Genomic DNA, 19,283 nt, shown 5'->3' on the forward strand with positions numbered 1-19,283 from the left:
ACAAAGACGCCATCCATTCCGTAATATATAGCGTGCAGCGAGTATTCTGCGCATGAGTCAAAATCATATGGAGAGACAAACCACACCGCCCGTCAGCAGCGCCCTTGCTGGTGGAACTGCAGAACTCAGCTGTCTTCGGCGTTGTCAATTGCCGCGGCCATCGGAGTACTCTGACTTCTTCGTCTGGAGCAGATCTTAGAGATGACGGGGTTCCACGCATTATCTAGCTGGTAGCCATTGTCACAGTTGATAAGATTGTCTGTCATGCGAATTTCCAGTGATTCTGTCGGTATTGAGTAAGGGTTTGAACTTTGCACCTACACCTAGAGCACCACCTTTGGTAAGTTTTGTGAGTGGTGTTGAAGAAGCCGTATGACGTCTTCCTATGGAAACTGCAGAGGAATTAAGGAGGGAAACTTGCCATGCTCTTCTGAAGGCTCCTCCTCAACACAGTAACATTACCTCCCCAGAAAGGGCTGCACTGCGAAATCTCCGAGAAGATCCAGACGTTGTGGTACTGAAGGCTGATAAAGGCAATTTAACTGTACTGTTACCTCGCAGTTTGTATGTGGATAAGATGTATGGTCTCCTAAATGATTCTGCCTACAGGAAAATTGATAATGATCCTACAGGGCGTGTGCAACGGAAGACATCTACACTCCTGAATTCTTCCTCGTTGCCTCCAGAGACGATCAAGCACTTAAGACCTCATGGCAGCGTACCTCCAAGACTGTATGGCCTTCCGAAGGTACATAAAGACGGACTACCCTTATGGCCAATAGTTAGTAATATTGGGGCCCCCACTTACGATTTAGCCAAACATCTTGCATCCTTGCTGAGGCCATTTTTGGGCAAATGTCCACATCACATACGTAACTCAGCCGATTTTATCAACAGACTGGGGGCTCTCCGCTTAAGTACTTCTGATCTTTTAGTTAGTTTTAACGTGGTGTCTCTTTTTACAAAGGTACCTCTTGCAGACTCCTTGGCACTGATTGGCACTAAGTTTCAGGTGTGAATCACTGCTTTGTTTTGCCACGCTCTCTCCTCAACATATTTTATGTTCAACCAAGAATATTTTGAACAGATTGACGGCGTCACCATGGGTAGCCCCTTGTCTTCCTTGGAGGCCAACCTTTTTATTGAGGATTTTGAGGAGAGAGCACTTGAATCAGCAGCCCCCAAACCAACTGTTTTTTGGAGGTACACTTTCGTAGTGTGGCCTCGTGGAGAAGAAAAATTAATGGATTTTTTAGATCACCTCAACTCCATTCATGAGAACATTTGGTTTACCATGGAATTAGAGAAAAATGGTTGCCTCCCTTTCTTGGATGTGCTAGTTAGACGGAAGAGTGATGGCTCTCTGGGGCATTCAGTTTATTGTAAGCCCACACGTACTGATTTGTATTTAAATTCATCCAGCTGCCATCACCCATCGCAAACAATGAGTGTACTTAAAACACTTGTACACAGAGCTCATGTAGTGTCAGATGCAGATAGTTTGCCTGAAGAGCTTGCCCATCTGAAGAGGGTTTTCAGAGAGAATGGATATTCTACCCAGCAAATTAGCAAGGTACTTGCAATTAAGCCAAAGAAACAGGGAGTGGAGAAAGAATAGAGCACGCCTACTAAATCTTTAGCTTTTCTTCCCTTTGTTGGCAACATTTCCTTCAAAATTGCAAGAATCCTCCACGGTTTCGAAGTGAAAGTAATTTTCCGTCCACCATCAAAGGTCACCAGACCCAACACCTTGGGCAGGTGTGTGTGTGTGTGTGTGTGTGTGTGTGATGCCTACAGAGGATGAGAGTATTTCGATGCAGTTGCCCGGCTGAAAGCCCAAGAAGATTTTTATCAGAATGAGAAGTGCCAAAAAGTAAGGTGCTCAGATGGCTGCTCATTCAAGCTAACAGGACACAACTTATTATGTTTTGAGCCCAGATGCAGTTGTCAATATTGGATGCATGACACAGCCAGTGCAATCCACCATGCCTCTATAGCGTCCATGATAAAACTCTTCAGGAGAGATTAGAAGGCAGCGTGTTCTTGCTGCAATGGTGTTGCTCAGCAATTAGGGGCATGAGGGTGACTGTGGAAATTAAAATACTGACAAATGATTGCAAAACTTAATGCCATGAGGGATAAAAGCTTTGTTCTGTAAAAGATCAAGAAAAATTGTGGTAGGAATATTTGAATGCACTGAAATATTTTGCATAATGTAAATGGTTTTGCAGAGAAACAGGAGGATTTTTGGAGAGATCATAGGCTTGCTGTTAGTAATCTTGACCTTGTTGAGTACCACAGCTGAATTCACACTGATTTTAATGATTAATGAAAATCACCTCAGCTGTATTATTATACATTTACAGTGTTGCAGTAAATGTGTAATAATACAGCTAAGGTGATGTCATTAATCATCAAAATCTTGCCATTAGTGCTGTGGTGAGGAATGGGAGGGATTCTCCACACCAGCAAGAGACTTTACACGGACTGTATTAGAACACTTTGTAAGAATCACTGTTACCAATACTCAGGATTTAACCTTCTGCCACTGCGAAATGAACACCAAAAGGAGCAGCTGGAAATTCAGTTCTACAAATGAAAAACTTGTTAAAACTAAATTTTTCGTAGGGTGGAAGCTGGATTTGACCTTGTTATCAGAACAGGGAATGCACCAAGTCATGAAAACATCCTGCACATAATGTTGGAACACCTCACAAAATACTAAAATCTCCTGTAATCTATTTAAATTCTTGTATGAAGGCAGGGCAATTCCTTGACTTGTGGAAAGAAGTTCCTTCAGTTCTCCTTTTTAGGAGCAGGAGGTACTGCACCTGCTGAAGTAGCTATCATAATGCTGTCCTCACCAGCTGTGTGGAGAAAAAACATTGGCATGAGTGGTAAACTTCTCATTTGTGTGAATTTTACAATGCAGGCAGTTTCATAGTCTCTTTTAGTGTGCGTTCAGGAGATATCATTCCACCACTGATAAACTGACACAGCTGGAGGTGATTTACAATGAGCTTTCCTGTTCAGCCTTGAGCTAATTTTAGAGTAAGGGGCACAATTTTACATTTAAGAAAGTAATGTTCTCTGTGTTTAACAAGCCATGTACATGCATCTTGATGAGGTGTGGAAAATAATGACCACCTCAGGGAGCTCAGCATTGGTTGGGTTTGGATTTGACACCCAGATTTTTTGAGCAGGGGATTAGTGAGCACTACCAACCTTTTGTAACTGTACACTCTGGACATGTTTAAGCAACAACCATGTGGCATGACAGTGACATGTTGTGTGTCACAAGGAATGGGGATCTTGGCTTAACCACTCAGATTGCAAGGATCATACAAACCTCAATAAAAATGACTCATTATCAAGGTATGCTGTGTACTGATGTGATGAATGGCTGTTGAGGTGAAACTGTCATTAATGGGCAACCTCTGTGGAACTTGACACAACTCAGTTGTACAAGGCTTACCAGGCAAGCAAGGCCCTGTTGGGGTGGACACCTGTGTCCCTAGCTGCTTGTGGAAAGTCAATGGAGTGTATGAAATTAATTTTCTTTAGAAAACTCTCTCAGTAGATCAGGTGGGCCTGTGGTGATAAGTTATGAGGATAGCTCTTCTGAACATACTCCTACAAATATAAGGAACAGTTTCACTAACAGGACACAGTTATGTCAAAATAATTTCATGATTATTAAAAGGGAAGAGGGCACATTTTGTAAGGTATCTCCAGCTTCAGTTAAAAAAAGGTCTAGATGGTATTACAAGCAACCCAAAATCAATCAAGAGACTCCAAAAATAGTACATTGTTGATCGAAGCTGCTTAAATCTAAGAAAGCTTATAAATACCCGATTGTAGGTAGAATGTGTGGGGTGAAGTTGTGAAGAACTAATAAACAAAGATATACTATAAAAATAATGGACAGAGAAAGGTGTTATGGATGTACAGAGCAAGATGAAAACAGTGAATGGAGACTTTGAAGGAACTCCTACATTAATTTGAACTTTCATTTTGTCAGTATTACTCATTCAGATTAAGTTGGTTTCTTATGCTTACATGTTTATCCAAGTATGCCGAAACCATGTTGATGCTTGAAATACCTCACCACAGTCACATATCATGGTCATGTTACATGAGGGAACTGTGGCCAAGCATACCATGAGCCAGGTGTAGGATGCACATTTCCACCAATGTGTGTTAACTGCTCCAACAAACATTGAGTTTGGATCAGTGTGTGACCAGTCTACAGGGAAGAAAAAATATGACAAATCCAAGTTACAAAATGTATTCCATATGCTGAAACAAAGAAATTATTTAAAGTCATGCAGCCTCCATAATTCATTACCTCATTTGTGTCAGTCATGAAACAGCCCACAGTAAAAGTTAATGAGTCAGTACAAACACGAGCAATAAATGCCATTTGTAACACCTGCTTACATTACTGCACATGCTATATTACAGGCTCCAGTAAACATATATCTTCCAGACAGTCAATTCCAAAGACTTCTGGCATTGTGCTGCCAACACCCCCAAAAGAAAAGATCTCACCAGCAACAGTTAATCCACTTAATCAATCTTCCTATATTTCTACCAAAAAAGGAAAAGTTAACACAAAGAATAAGTAAAAGTGCTGTAGAATCGAGACTGAAGCAACACTGGTAAATCAATAGCCTCACATGACACTGGAGGTTTGGAAATGGAAGTGACCACTTCAAAGTGAGAAATCATTTGGAATAACTGAAGCTCCTAGCACAGGATAGTTCTGTGTGTATATACCTACAAGAAACACATCGCAAGGCTTCTGATACCCCTTTGTTATGGGGCCATCACCTACATAGAAAGGATGACCTAAGTGGTGAAAGGACTAAGGGATAACAGTCCATGTTCATCACTGACAGACTACTGCTCACCTGTCACCCTCATTACCAAACTACAGCCAGCTGCCATCACTGCGAGTGTTTATCATTCTAGGTAACAAAATGTTCTATTTATCTCCTGCCACAGAAATCTCTAGATACTAAGGCATTTGTTGAACTCACCAACCAGTTCCCCACCATTCCTCCTGCTACAAGATTTTAATGCACTTTGATCCATCTCCCTGAGGCACTGAGTGGGTGAAAATAAATTAAGATCAGAAAACGTGCCTCCTGAACGTGCGAAAAAATGACACACATTTGCACAGCAATAGATTGTTATTCCCCAATGATCTCATAAGTTTGTTATCCCACTCTTCCAGATTCTGCACAGTGAGTAGTAGATGATGACCTCAACTCCGGGGGCCACTTTTCAGTTTCTGTCCACCTTGTATAGACAACAGAGCCAGAAAGACAACCACCGAAGTGAATGTTCGCCAAGGCAAACTGTAGACTGTTCAGCCAGTTAACTATTATTGAGCACTGACACAGTGTCCACATTATAAATGTGATCCACTGTCTTACTGATGTGTGTGTATATCAAAATCTTCAGGCCGTTGTAGAAAGGACTCAGTAAGGGAGAATTCTGGGAAAAGAATTTCATTTTCATTACCTGCCATATAGAGCAATGGAGTCCTTGAAAGTCACACAAGTGGTTATAGCCCAGACCATAGACGACAAATATAATGCTTTCCTTAACACATTTCTCATGCTCTTTGAGAGTTGTTTTGGATTGGAACATTCTAAATGGGGTATTAGCAGTAAAAGGCAGCCTGGGTGGCTGACTAGTGGGATAAGGATATCATACAGAACAAAATGGGAATTATATCAAAATGTTAGAAGTAGTCACAATCAAGCTACAGTAGCCCATTACAAACGATATTGTAAGGTGCTTAAAAATGTTATTAGGAAGGCGAGAGCATGTGGTACGCAAATAGAATAGCTAATTTACAGGATAAAATTAAAACCATATGGTCAGTTGTGAAAGAAGTGTCTGGTCTGCAGCACAAGGTCGATGACATAAAGTCAGTTCATAGTAAAAATATTTCTGTTCCTGATAAATCAAATATATGTACAGTATTTAACAATTATTTTCTGAGCATTGCTGGTGAATTAAATAAAAATTAAGTTTCTACAGGGAATCATATAACGCGTTTGGCAAATGCCTTTCCGAGATTGAAGTCTGAAATACTACTCTGTGATACAGACAAGGGAGAGATTGAGTCAATAATTAAATCACTGAAGACTAAGGACTCTCATGTATATGATGGGTAGTGCCTAGCAGAATATTAAAGTACAGTGCTGCACATGTTAGTCCTGTATCTAGCCGTATTTGTAATTTTTCCTTTAGGAATGGTCAGTTTCCTTAGTGATTAAAGTACTCAGTAGTAAAGCTGCTTTATAAAAAGGGAGAAAGGGATAATGTAGACAATTTTAAAACTATTTCTATGCCATCAGTGTTTGCTGAAGTTATTGAAAAGGCTACATATGTAAGGATAATTGATCATTTTATATCACATAATTTGCTATCAAATGTACAGTTCAGCTTTAGAAACCGTTTAATCACTGGAAGTGCTATATTCTCTTTTCTCTGTGAGGTACTGGAAATGTAAATGTAAATGAAGTCCCATGCTTCTTGACAGAGCATAGGGGAATGATGTGGGAGACCCGAACTACTGTACTAGGAAAGGTCCTTATGGAAGTGGTTTGCTGTCACCTTCCTCTGACCATAATATTTCTGTTCGCTGATGACACTAGCTTGGCAATAAAGGATGTTGTGTGCAACATTGGCTCTGTTTCAAATAGTGCAGTTCATGACATAAGTTCATGGCTTGTAGAAAATAAACTAATGCTAAATTACGTAAGACTCAGTTTTTACGGTTTCTAACACAGCAGTCAACAAAACCCGACATTTTACTTTCACAGAATGGGCATATTGTTAGTGAAACTTAACAGTTCAAATTTCTGTGTGTTCAGATAGATAGTAAACTGTCATGCGAAGTCCACATTCAGGATCTTGTTCAAAGACTTAATGCTGCCATTTTTACTATTCAAACAGTATCTGAAGTGATCATTCGACAATTAAATTAATCTACTTTGTGTACTTTCATTCTATTATGTCGTGTGGTATTATATTTTGGAGTAACTCTTCCCATTGTAAAACAGTATTTTTGCCTCAGAAATGGGCAGTTTGGATAGTAATTGATTTAAGTCCGCGAATCTCTTGTCGACCTCCATCCACTAGTCTGGGTATTTTGACATTGGCCTCTCAATATATATATTCTTTACTGTCATTTCTTGTTAACAATATCAGCTTATTCTCAAGAATGAACAGCTTTCACTCAGTTAATACCTGGCAGAAATCCAGCCTGCATTTGGATCGGACTTCCTTAACTCTTGTTCAGAAAGGTGTGCAGTATACTGCTGCATCCATTTTCAATAACCTACCACAAGAATTCAAAAATATTAGCAGGAATCCATACACTTTCAAATTGAAACTGAAGATTTTCCTCATTGGTCACTCCTCCTATTCTGTCTTGGAGTTACTTGAAAAATTATGCTGATTCTTATGTTATATTGTTGACTGCATTTACTTAAACTTATGGCTTGACTTTTTTTTTTTTGGGTTCATAAACCTTTAAGCTTTACCTGCTAGTATTTTTATGTTGTAATTTCATGTACTGATACATTCCATTCCTCCTCAATTTGGTCCTGTGGAACTTGATGTGTAAGTAAATAAATAAATAACCATATCACAGCACTTTTACAACATGTCTTCATCCATGGGTCCAGTCCAAATTTCCAGACGTTTCAAGAAGCCAGGGGGAGAGGATGTTTTGAACATAGCAATGTTAATAAATTGTGTTGAATATCTTAATGCTTTCAATTCTTTTCAGTTTTTTAATTTTATCAATTCCTTAAATCATAAATTACATAACAAAATTGTATATAGTTAAATAATAAATGATGCATTATATGCATTTAATTCAAAAATTCCTTTAAAATGTTAGTTATCACAAAATTTCACCTGCTATAGCCTGCACCACAGTTTCAGCCCAGGGGTCTGTAGATATTAAATATGGTCCTGCTTAGAACAGCTTCACAGAAATCGCCCTTGAGGGACAAAACCATTGAGTATATGAGCAAAATAGCTCTTAATTGCTCTAGATGTGGCTTGGATAAACACACTGATGTAAGGTTGGAGCAGTGCACTACAGTGGTTGTTAATGAAGCCCAGGATTATTTTAAACTTGACAGAGCATAACAAACAGTTCATTCAAGTCTATGTTTTTAAGAACAAATTATTCACCTTGTAAATGAGCACAATAGTTCTCACGTAGTATAGTGATGGCTCCAAACAGAGGACACTACTGGTTGTTCTATACTACTGTGTCATCAGGATTTGTCTTCTCAGTGAGTGTAATGTATTTCATGCAGTATTCTATGCCATTCAGAAAGTTGTGTGTCTTATGAGAGGTGATTGAAATTCCTAATCTGCTTCAGTTAGTGTTCTGCAGACCATCTTACATGTGTGTCCAGCAGCTGAAACTGTCCAGATTATTCAGGATGCCCTTCTTCAGCTTCAAAGACAGGATAAGGAGGTATTATTCCTCTGGGTACCAGGATATGTAGGAATTCATGGGAATGAGTTAGCTCATAGTGCAGTCAAGGAAGCATGTATTGTAACAAATGTAATCCAATGACGTAACCCTTTGCATATTGTAACATCATGGCAGAGGTATGTAATGGGTCTTTGGGAAGAAGAGTGGCTGGTCATGATGGATAACAAGCTGAGATCAATACAAGGGATTGTATGGCTGTGGTACATCTCCTTCCAGCTACTTAGAAGTGGTGAAGTCTACTTAAAAGTTTTTGAAGATGGCACAGCACCCTAACACATGGCTTCTTTTCTCAGAAGTGAAGACCTGTTGGTTTGTGATGTTTGTGGTATACTTACCACTTATATGGGTGTAGTTTATATCATGACAAGAGGGCAGAATGTGATTTATTAGCCAGCCTCTTCTCAATTTTAAGTGACAGTGGAATGAATGTGGCATGTGTCTTAAGATTTTTGTGTTTTGTTTGGCATACCTAAGCTGTTGGTTAGAAGTTTTCATTGTGTGCAGATGATACTTGACTCGTCTAATTATTATGTAAGAGATAGCTAACCACCATTTATTTTGTGTGTGTGTGTGTGTGTGTGTGTGTGTGTGTGTGTGTGTGAGAGAGAGAGAGAGAGAGAGAGAGAGAGAGAGAGAGAGAGCAAATGTGGTGTTAGGTGGCTTTTTGCATATTTACATTTTATATATTTTAACCACATTTATCTCATTTAGGACTTGTAAGGGCACTGATACCATGTGTTGAGTGCCTCACACAAACAACAACAACAACAATAACATCATCATTTTAAATATAATACTTAATTTCTGGTCATAATTTTTAGTGATATGGTGAAACAGTTGTCACACAAGGGCCTGTGAAAGCAAAATCTCCTAGAGTTCCTAGTATTTGTATGTGGCACTAAACAGGGAACAGTCAGAACTTGGTTGCTGCAGTTTTATGGCTTCTTTCTACTATCCTGATTCAATTACAGTTGCATGGTTTATGAACCCATATTACCATAAAACACTTTATGCTGTCTGCTACAATCAGATTAAGATAGTCACAGATATTTTGTTAAGACCTGCTCCATTCCCAGTCTCAGCTCAGGGGCTAGTAAACCAGTATGGCCCATCAGATATCAGACTCCCTGTGAATGGGCAGATCTATAAAATCTACAGTATCTGTGTCACTCCAACACATTACTGTTGCTTGCTCCTTTCCCTTAGCCCCATCATTGCCGCATCATTGCTCTGGGTAGAGATCTGTGATGTGAATGTCTGTCTGTTGTTGTTTACATGTAGTGATTTGTGAAGATGGAAAACATTAATATTTGAGCAGTGATCGCAAGTACTTTGTAAAGAAAGATATGCACTATGAAGCCTATCTGAAGTAACCACTGAGTTGCTCATCCATTACACAACTTGACAGAAGAATAAGAGGAAAGACTAGAAGTATGCTGACTATTGTAATGGCCCACTTACTGTAGAGGAACACTAATGAGTTTAGGTTAAACTCTTGGCATAGGGAAAATCACCATGTTTGTGTTTTAAGGAAATGCTTCAAGTCACTGACACTCCTGTGCTAAGATCATAAGGGCGATCTTAATGGGGAAAGTGCCAAGGAGGGATAGCTGTATTTGTAGAAAACACTTATCACATCTCCACTGTCCATCTGATTACAGGCTTTTAAGCAGTCACTGCTACAATTTATGTCCCATACATGATTATATTATGCACAAGAGGTTTGAGGCTAAAATTCTGTCGGTTACCTTCTAATAGAACTATTCCTCCTGCAGGGGACTTAAATTCAGCAAAATGATATGGCACACAATATTTGTTGCTTTAGGGACTGAGTTTAGGCACTCACAGTAGATAGAGCTTCAACACTAGCAACAACACCCACTTCATCACTGCTACAGTGTGAGAGTTCCCCAGTGACCTTACATTCTAAGGTCCTCTAGTCTCATTCAGAGGAAGGCCATCACTAGGTACAGCAGTGAGTATCACTTGACAACTTGGGCAGTCATGTGACATGGTTCAAAGTCTTATAAACAGTTAAAGTTAGGTTGATGGACCTGTCCAAGTTAGTCTGTCTTGTGTAAGTTGCACCCTACACCCATTTGAGTTGTCTTATATATTGACTTCATGCTCTTCCTTCACAATTTTTCATCTCCTACACTTCCCTCCATAACAAAATAAACTATTCTTTGATGTGTCAGGATGTGTCCACCAATGTATCCATACATCCTGTCAAGTTGTGGCATTTTGCCTTACCATACAGTTGATTTTGACATTGAAACCATTTAAATTCCTTGCATAACACAACTTAGTGGCATTTGGTGTGTGATCAATCTCAACTGTAGAAACTTGATGCCGACTACCACTCTTGTCAGTGAGATAATCCAGAGTTGTTTTATACATATGAAAATTCAAATGATACTGTACTCAGTGAAATGTACTTAAATCATTATTTTGTTAACTTTGGCTGCATTCACATACAGATTTGAGCAGGGAATTGTCTTGGTTTTTATAAGTGATCTATTGTGTTTAATGTGTAAGTATGTGCGACTAGAAAGACACTGGAGTAGATGAGATATATATTTGCTTTGAAATTTCTCATCTAATTGGACTCCCTGAGTGCTTTTTAAGCTTTCAGAAGAGGTGTACATATCACATAAAAAAGTTTGCACAATGCATGGCACCCTTACCTGCCTACAAGTGGGAGAGAATGAGTGAGATTTTAACTGAGTTTGTACAGTGTTGTTCAAGTTTTACTTATTTGAACTGTGTTCATATCAAAGTACTTATTAAAGGGTGCTAATAAGCTTAGCATTGATATGACTGATCTGGATGAGTGAGAGTTTTACTTGATTTTCATTTTCAGATTTTGTATGGCAAATAGTGTTATGCAGAACAAAATCAATACAATAATCTGATGAATAATGGCAGTTTCATTATTTCATCAAAGAAAATACTTTCTTCTCTTTCATGAAAATCATTTCACTTGATAAAAATTGAATATTGACTATGCTACACTGAATGGAGTGAAGTTTATTTTGAATGAAAATACATTATCATTTCTATTTTTTTTTCCAGGGGAGTTGAAAAACCCAGCTCGGAACATTCCACAAGGAACCTTGTCTGCTGTTGGTTTTACTTTTATATGCTATATTGTGGTTTCATTACTCACAGCTGCTACCTGCAGTGGAAAATTATTGCAAAATAATTATTTATTCATGATGCCAATAAATTGGTGGCCACCATTTGTTGCCATTGGTATCATAACAGCTACATTTTCTGCAAGCTTAAGCAACCTTATTGGAACAAGTAGAGTGTTGGAGGCATTGGCAAAGGACAATGTCTTTGGTAAGTGACATTAATTATTTAGGTCACATGTTTAATACATAATGGAGTGTTTATTTGAATGTGATAAATATAATTAATGGCTCATAGAAAAGATGTATCAATCCTGCAACTATCATAGTTATGTTTGCCGCGGTGGGCAAGAACTGAAAAGAATCTGTCTTTCTCTTTAAGGACCAAATGAAAAAGTGAGAGAAGACTTAAGAGAGAGTTATTTAAGAAATACACTAGCTACTCAAAACTCTGGATAAGATATGAGAGATCTGAGTGTGAGAAAATAATCAATGAATTTACAATAATAAATGAAAGCCAGGTGTATTAAACTTTCAGTCGAAATTATACAAATATGGCACACTTGAATTTGTAAGAAGTGTTCAGTGGTTAGTAAACTGGATTCGTACTTGGCAGGAGTGTGTTTCAACTCCCTGTCCTGTGTTCCTGATGTATGTTGTATGTAGTTTTGCTAAATCGCTTACAGCAAAAGGATGGGGTGGTTCCTTTGAAAAGCCCTTGGCCAATGTCCTCCTTCTTTCTTGTCTGTTCTGAGCTTTAGCTCAATCTCTAATAATGTAGTTATCAGTATGACCTTAACCCAAATCTTCCTCCTTTTGACTTACTTCACAACCATACTACAACAGAAGCCAATTTATGTGAAAAGTTAAAACTGTACTGTTCCAGGGATTAAAACTAGGATCCCTACCTTTTATGGGTCGTGTTCTGCCAATGATGCCATCCAAACATGTAGTCCTGGGCCAACTCAAAGCTTCAGAATGTCATGGTCTCCAATTGTAACTTGTCACATTGATCATAATGGCAAAATTCTGCTTAAGGCAATAAAATAACTAATTTTTGAATATGAGTTGTTTTAAAGAATCCCCCAAAGTTATCAATATATGTAAAATTGTTTATTGCAGTAAATGTGTGCATATTTTTAGTTGATTCATAGTGACTCTGTTATCAAAACTTCAAATTGTCAATCTGATGGGCATGTTTTAGTATGGCAAATATCATGTGGTGATTGATTGACAGAGTGTATGATTCCTGTTGTGAAATTTGGTAGAGGAGGGATTATGGCAGCTACCTATTCTTTGTGCCATGGTATTGGTGCACCATAGCTATTTTTTCTTGAAACATGAATCCCAAAATATAAAAGACAGTGGTGTAAAGCTCTCTGTTATCCATGTTGTGTCAACATTTTGGAACTACCCCTTATTAGTTTCAGCATTATGAAAAACATTGATTGTAATAATTGATTTGATCGAATGTGAGAAAACTAAATCATGATACCTAATATCAAAACATTTTATCATATGTGGGTTATGTTGTCGCCTCTGTAAACAGCCATGATAAACTGTTTCAAAACGGCAACAGCACTGATAGCTATATTGCAAGACCAGTGGAAGAAAATAGCTGTAAGCTCCTACTGCAACTGAGGAAAGTACTCTGAAAGGTAGCGGTTCAGATTACATTCATTCAGAACACTAATGCAAGTAATAGAAAGCTGAAGAATCAGAAAACAACTAATGGTACTAAAGGCAGAAGCTAATGTAAAGATCTAGTATGATTTATCTTTGAGTGCTAGTATTGATTCTCTCTCATTTACAACTTTATCATGTGGCTTATACTGTAAACAAATAATTGGAAAGGAAAGATCCACTAACCACGCATTTTCCTCTGTAACATGATCATCTGAAAAAATCCTAATTGTGTAGTAAAGTACTCTTCACATTCCTTCTAATTATCATTTTTATCTTGTTTTGTGTTTTTATCTGCCGATTTCTGGAAGATACTTGTTTTTCATCAGTTGGTGACTATGGCTTTTTGTACTGGCCTTTTGTGTATGTGTGATTATATAAAAATTGTTATTATTTTTGTTTATGATATTCGTTTGACCAGCTGTGTTTTTATTGCTAATTGACTTAATTTTATAGACACTGTTTTATATATATAGAGGGAAACACTCCACGCGGGAAAAATACATCTAAAAACAAAGATGATGTGACTTACCGAACGAAAGCGCTGGCAGGTCGATAGACACACAAACACACACACAAAATTCAAGCTTTCGCAACAAACTGTTGCCTCATCAGCAAAGAGGGGAAGGAGAGGGAAAGACGAAAGGATGTGGGTTTTAAGGGAGAGAGTAAGGAGTCATTCCAATCCCGGGAGCAGAAAGACTTACCTTAGGGGGAAAAAGGACAGGTATACACTCGCACACACACACATATCCATCCACACATACACAGACCAAGCAGACATATTTAAAGACAAAGAGTTTGGCCCAAACTCTTTGTCTTTAAATATGTCTGCTTGGTCTGTATATGTGTGGATGGATATGTGTGTGTGTGCGCGCGAGTGTATGCCTGTCCTTTTTTCCCCCTAAGGTAAGTCTTTCCACTCCCAGGATTGGAATGACTCCTTACCCTCTCCCTTAAAACCCACATCCTTTTGTCTTTCCTTCTCCTTCCCCTCTTTCCTGATGAGGCAACAGTTTGTTGCGAAAGCTTGAATTTTGTGTGTGTGTTTGTGTTTGTGTTTGTTTGTGTGTCTATCGACCTGCCAGCGCTTTCGTTCGGTAAGTCACATCATCTTTGTTTTTAGATGTATTTTTCCCGCGTGGAGTGTTTATATATATATATATATATATATATATAAAGATGATGTGACTTACCAAATGGAAGTGCTGGCAGGTCGATAGACACACAAACATACACACAAAATTCTAGCTTTCGCAACCGACGGTTGCTTCGTCAGGAAAGAGGGAAGGAGAGGGAAAGACCACCGTCTCCTTCCCTCTTTCCTGACGAAGCAACCGTCGATTGTGTTTGTTTGTGTGTCTATCGACCTGCCAGCGCTTTCGTTTGGTAAGTCACATCATCTTTGTTTTTAGATATATTTTTCCCACGTGGAATGTTTCCCTCTATTTTTATATATGAGAGAGATTATAGGAATTCACGTTAGCTAATGAATATTTAAAGAATATTTTGCTGAGAATCAATAAAATAAATGATTGTGACTGTAGAACATTTATTGCACTTTTTTGTGTCGCCATATAGCTGCATAGATTATCCAGGAAGTAATTATTGTATTTCATTGCTTTTTTGAATGTTTGTAGGTCGTCTGCTCTATTTCATAGTTCGAGGTTCTTGGAATGGAAATCCTGTTGTTGCTGTCCTGATGTCATGGTTCTTAGTTCAATTAGTGCTGTTAATTGGCTCACTCAACACAATTGCACAGATTAATTCCGTCCTGTTTCTTCTTTCATACTGTGCAACAAATCTGGCTTGTCTTGGTTTAGAACTTGCTGCAGCACCAAACTTCAGGTAAATTTGTACTTAATGGTTTTTTTTTTTTTCAATTCCCTTAAGATAGTTGATAGTTACAGTTTGTCTTTTATTCCAGTATTACAGCACAGCACATAAAGAAGTAATGATAATGCAATTTAGTTAATTCTTAGCAGTAAGCATACTTTCCAACTGCACTTAAACTTAAAATGAGGTAAAGTTTGCATATATGAATTGTATACAGTAGAGAATACCCAATTTAAAGCCTTGGAAAGAAGACTGAAATGAAAGACATGTTAAATTCCATATTTTATGGTGTCATAAATATGCTACATTTTGTACAGTAGAAGGAGAGCAGTTCAATTTTAATTTGCAAGTCTTCTGATAGAAATTCATGTTGCGGTGCTCTTTCTTTCCGTCTTTGAAATTTCAGAGTTTTGAGTTTTCCAGTATGTATGTGTGTATTCATTTAATGCATATTACACTTTAGGGACAGTAATACTTCTTTAGCAGTGAATGTGAAATGTAATATATTACAGTGATTATTAGTTGTTGTATCAGGATAATTACAGTGTTGAAGAAAGATGGTCAAAGTACTGTGAGCTACGAGAGGTTGTACATAATTTTCAGAAATGCATCTTTGATAATTGGAATCCTCACTCTATGGACCAAGTAGTAAAAGTGGAAATTTTTCTTACTCATGAGAGGGTGAAGGATGTTGGTGAAGCATTTTTAGCGTTGTGTAAGAAATAAATAACAGAATAAGAATGGTAATGAGAAAGACTTGGATAATGTGTAAAACTAAATCCAAAAGTAGGTTAAAATTTCCATCTCTGAGAGATTGATAGGAGTTTGCTGGGGGGATGAAAAGTGTCACACCTTGGGTCCCCTGTCCTGTGCTGAATAACTTTGTCAGACAAAGAAAGGTTAAGAGCCACAGGTTATTCACATTACGTTATGATTTTTAAGTAGGTGACTGACTCAACATTTTTTAAACAAACCTTTCACCACATCTCACATGTACGTGCATTATTGTTTCGTCAGATTTGTTTCTGAATTATACAAATGAGTACACTATTAGGTCTTATCAGTATTTATAAGCATACAAATGAAAATGCTACTGAAGACATGTTTTAAAAATTACCCACTATACTGATTTCCCTTGCTGCCGCCTAGAACAAAATGAGGCTGACATGTGGGAAACAAAGAGCTTGGGTTGGTTTCTCTCTATCTTAAGTGTACTGCAAATTGAAAAGGGCATTCATCAGACAAACTCTGCTTCTGTTGACAAAACATAAGCAGCAGTCATATTGCAATCTTTGCAGGTAGATAATAGTTTTCATTCTTTTGATTACTGTAGTCTGAGTGACAGTTTTGCTGCAGGATGATGTCTAGGTATTACTATCAATGTTTTGTGTTTCTTTTTACATGTTTTGAGGATAACAGCTTCTTTCATGTTAGTGATTGCTGAAACTGAACTTGGACAACACAGACCTGCTGGTTTCATTTCTTCACAGCGTTTTGAACCTGCTTTGTCAGTCATTGTACATGATTTCCTTGCTCAGTTTACTTTCTTGATTTGAAACTTTGATATTTGTAGGATAGGGAATTTCTCTGTGGATGTTCACATTTTCCTATCAGTGCAGTGTTTGAAATGTAGAAAGGCACGATTACCCATTTCCTGTCATAATACTCCTTTTAATTATTCTGTTCCTTATCATTCAGTTGGTGATACTTATATGGTGTATAGATATTCCATGTATACATGAAATGATAAAGTTCGTATTTATGTAGTGTTGTATGTAGTCTCTTTACTCAATCAGAATTTTCTAACTGCTGATACTAATAATGTATATAGTTTTGTTTCAGACCTTTTTAATTAAGAGAAATTGATATGTGAAGTCATAACAACAACACATTTTATGTGAGATAATAAACAGATTTGAAAGGATTGGCACCATTCATTAGAAAGCCCTGATTTCATTCCTTCTGGTGACTTGTTTCATTTTTCCAAAAAACTAACTATAGTAACTTAAATAATATTTGGAATTAAAGTTTGACTACACCCAAATTTACTTTTGACATTTAAGCCATGATGGTTGTTAGATTTCAGGATTTGGCATTCTTTTGTTGCCCTAATTTTTCGGAACCAGGTAACACACTTCATTTTTCATATATGCCCCTAATTAAGAATCTGCACAAATTAGAAAAGTTTTGAGCATGACAACTTTACATGGAAGTAGGGAATTCTCTGCAGAGGGGTACAGCGTGCTAATCAGATAGTACTATAAACTTTTATGCTTTTCTAACCGTTATTGTTGGAACTTATAGGTGATTTACGTTACTAAATTTTCACCCTGCAGTTTTATAAACTGATATATACTCACTGAGATCACAGAATATCAGTACACCAGAATAAATGACACGTCCCCTAACAGGCCTCCCCACACCCAAATCCTCACTCTGCACTTGACAATCAGTTAATCAGTTAACATATGGTCATTTTGCACAATAACATTATGTAGTACCTGGCTACACAGTCAACTTTGCAATAAAAATTAACACCCACTTGATTTGTACTAAGTAGTGAAGTGTATAAAAGCCTGTGGGCCGTATTCATACGAGTAACCTCTATGTACGTAAAAAGTACAGGCTTATCAACCTGCACAATTGTACTATACAGTAATTTTTTGTGACATGTATGAATGTAAACTATTGATGTGGTGTTATTTTTGATCAACTACGTTGTGAATGAACCAATAGGCTCCCTGTCATTAATTGCTGAACTTTGGTTAGTGGACAGTCAGTTGGAGTGTGTTGAGATTGAGCTACATGAATTATAGAGCAGTGTTCTATGTACATGGACTTAATAATGACAAAATTAAGGAACTACTTATATGACCTACCACTCAGTGTGATTTTTGTTTCTAATTTTAAGATATGAGAGTACTGTATTTGATAAATTATATATAGGTCATATAAACAACTGAAATGGTGCAGATAGTCAGTTTACAGGATATGTTTACATCATGTAAAAATAAGGTGCTATGATGTCCATGGACACCACATATTATTCTTACTGCTCACTTTTGTGCGGTCAATACTTTATTTGTAAGTGGTGAGTTACCCACAGAAAATTATTCCACAAGACATTCTTGAATGGAAATATCAAAATATCTCCGAAGCTTAATGCGTTTGTTTCCAAGATTAGCAATTACACAAAGAGCAAAAGCAGCTGAACTTAGTTTTTGAAAAGCTCAGTAATATACTTCTTACAGTTCAAGATTTCATCAGTATGTACACTCAAAAATTTGGAGCATTCTGCCATACTTACTGACTCTTATTCAAGAGCTACATCAGTTGTTGATACGACTCTATTTGTTGTATGGAACTGAATAAGTGTGTTTTCCAAAATTTTGGGAGAGACCATTTTCTGAGATCAATTTAATAATTCTATGGAAAAAATTATTTACAATCTCTTCTGTTGCATTCTCTGTAATGGAATTCATTGTAACACTAGTATTGTCTGCAAAAAGGACCAATTCTGCTTGTTGAATGTGAAGTGGAAGGTCATTTACATATGCAAGGAATAGAAGTTGACTCAAAATTGAACCATGTGGGACTCCCTTTATCGATTTCTCCCCAGTCACTAAAATTTTCTACCCTTTAAACATTGTTTGAATTATTCAGCACAACTTTTTGCATTCTGTCAGTTAAGTTTTGTACAAACTGGCTGTGTGTAAAGCCGTCAGTTCCATAAAAGTTGAGTTTTTCTGAGAGAGTAATGTTACGTACACAGTCAAACTTCCTGGAAAGATAAAAAAATACCATATTCTGGTATATTATGATTTGAGACTTGTACTATTTGACGAGTGAGTGTATAAACAGCATCCTCAGTTAGGCAACCCTTCTTGTTTCGAAACTGTGTTAACGCTAAGTAAGTTGTTTCTACTTAAGTGTGAGACTACTCTTGAGTACATTACTTTTTTGAATATTTTTCTAAAAGATGTCAGTAAGAAAATGGGGTGATAATTGTTTGTCTTTCTTGTCACCTTTCTTTTGAAGAGATTTAACAACTCCATATTTCAACTTGTCTGCAAAAATTCCATGTGCAAGTG

The 19,283-nt window shown here is 37.5% G+C and overlaps 1 protein-coding gene across 1 annotated transcript in view; it reads left to right on the forward strand.

The window, feature by feature from the left end:
- Positions 1-19,283, forward strand: part of LOC126248713 (solute carrier family 12 member 9) — a 126,431-nt gene that overhangs the window by 51,628 nt on the left and 55,520 nt on the right. The window contains exons 6-7 of the mRNA XM_049950012.1: positions 11,615-11,884; positions 14,997-15,204. Coding sequence (XP_049805969.1) covers positions 11,615-11,884; positions 14,997-15,204 — 478 coding nt within the window. The remainder of the gene's footprint in view (positions 1-11,614; positions 11,885-14,996; positions 15,205-19,283) is intronic.

The sequence above is a fragment of the Schistocerca nitens genome, chromosome 3 (genome assembly GCF_023898315.1).
Source record: "Schistocerca nitens isolate TAMUIC-IGC-003100 chromosome 3, iqSchNite1.1, whole genome shotgun sequence".
Lineage (NCBI taxonomy): Eukaryota > Metazoa > Arthropoda > Insecta > Orthoptera > Acrididae > Schistocerca > Schistocerca nitens.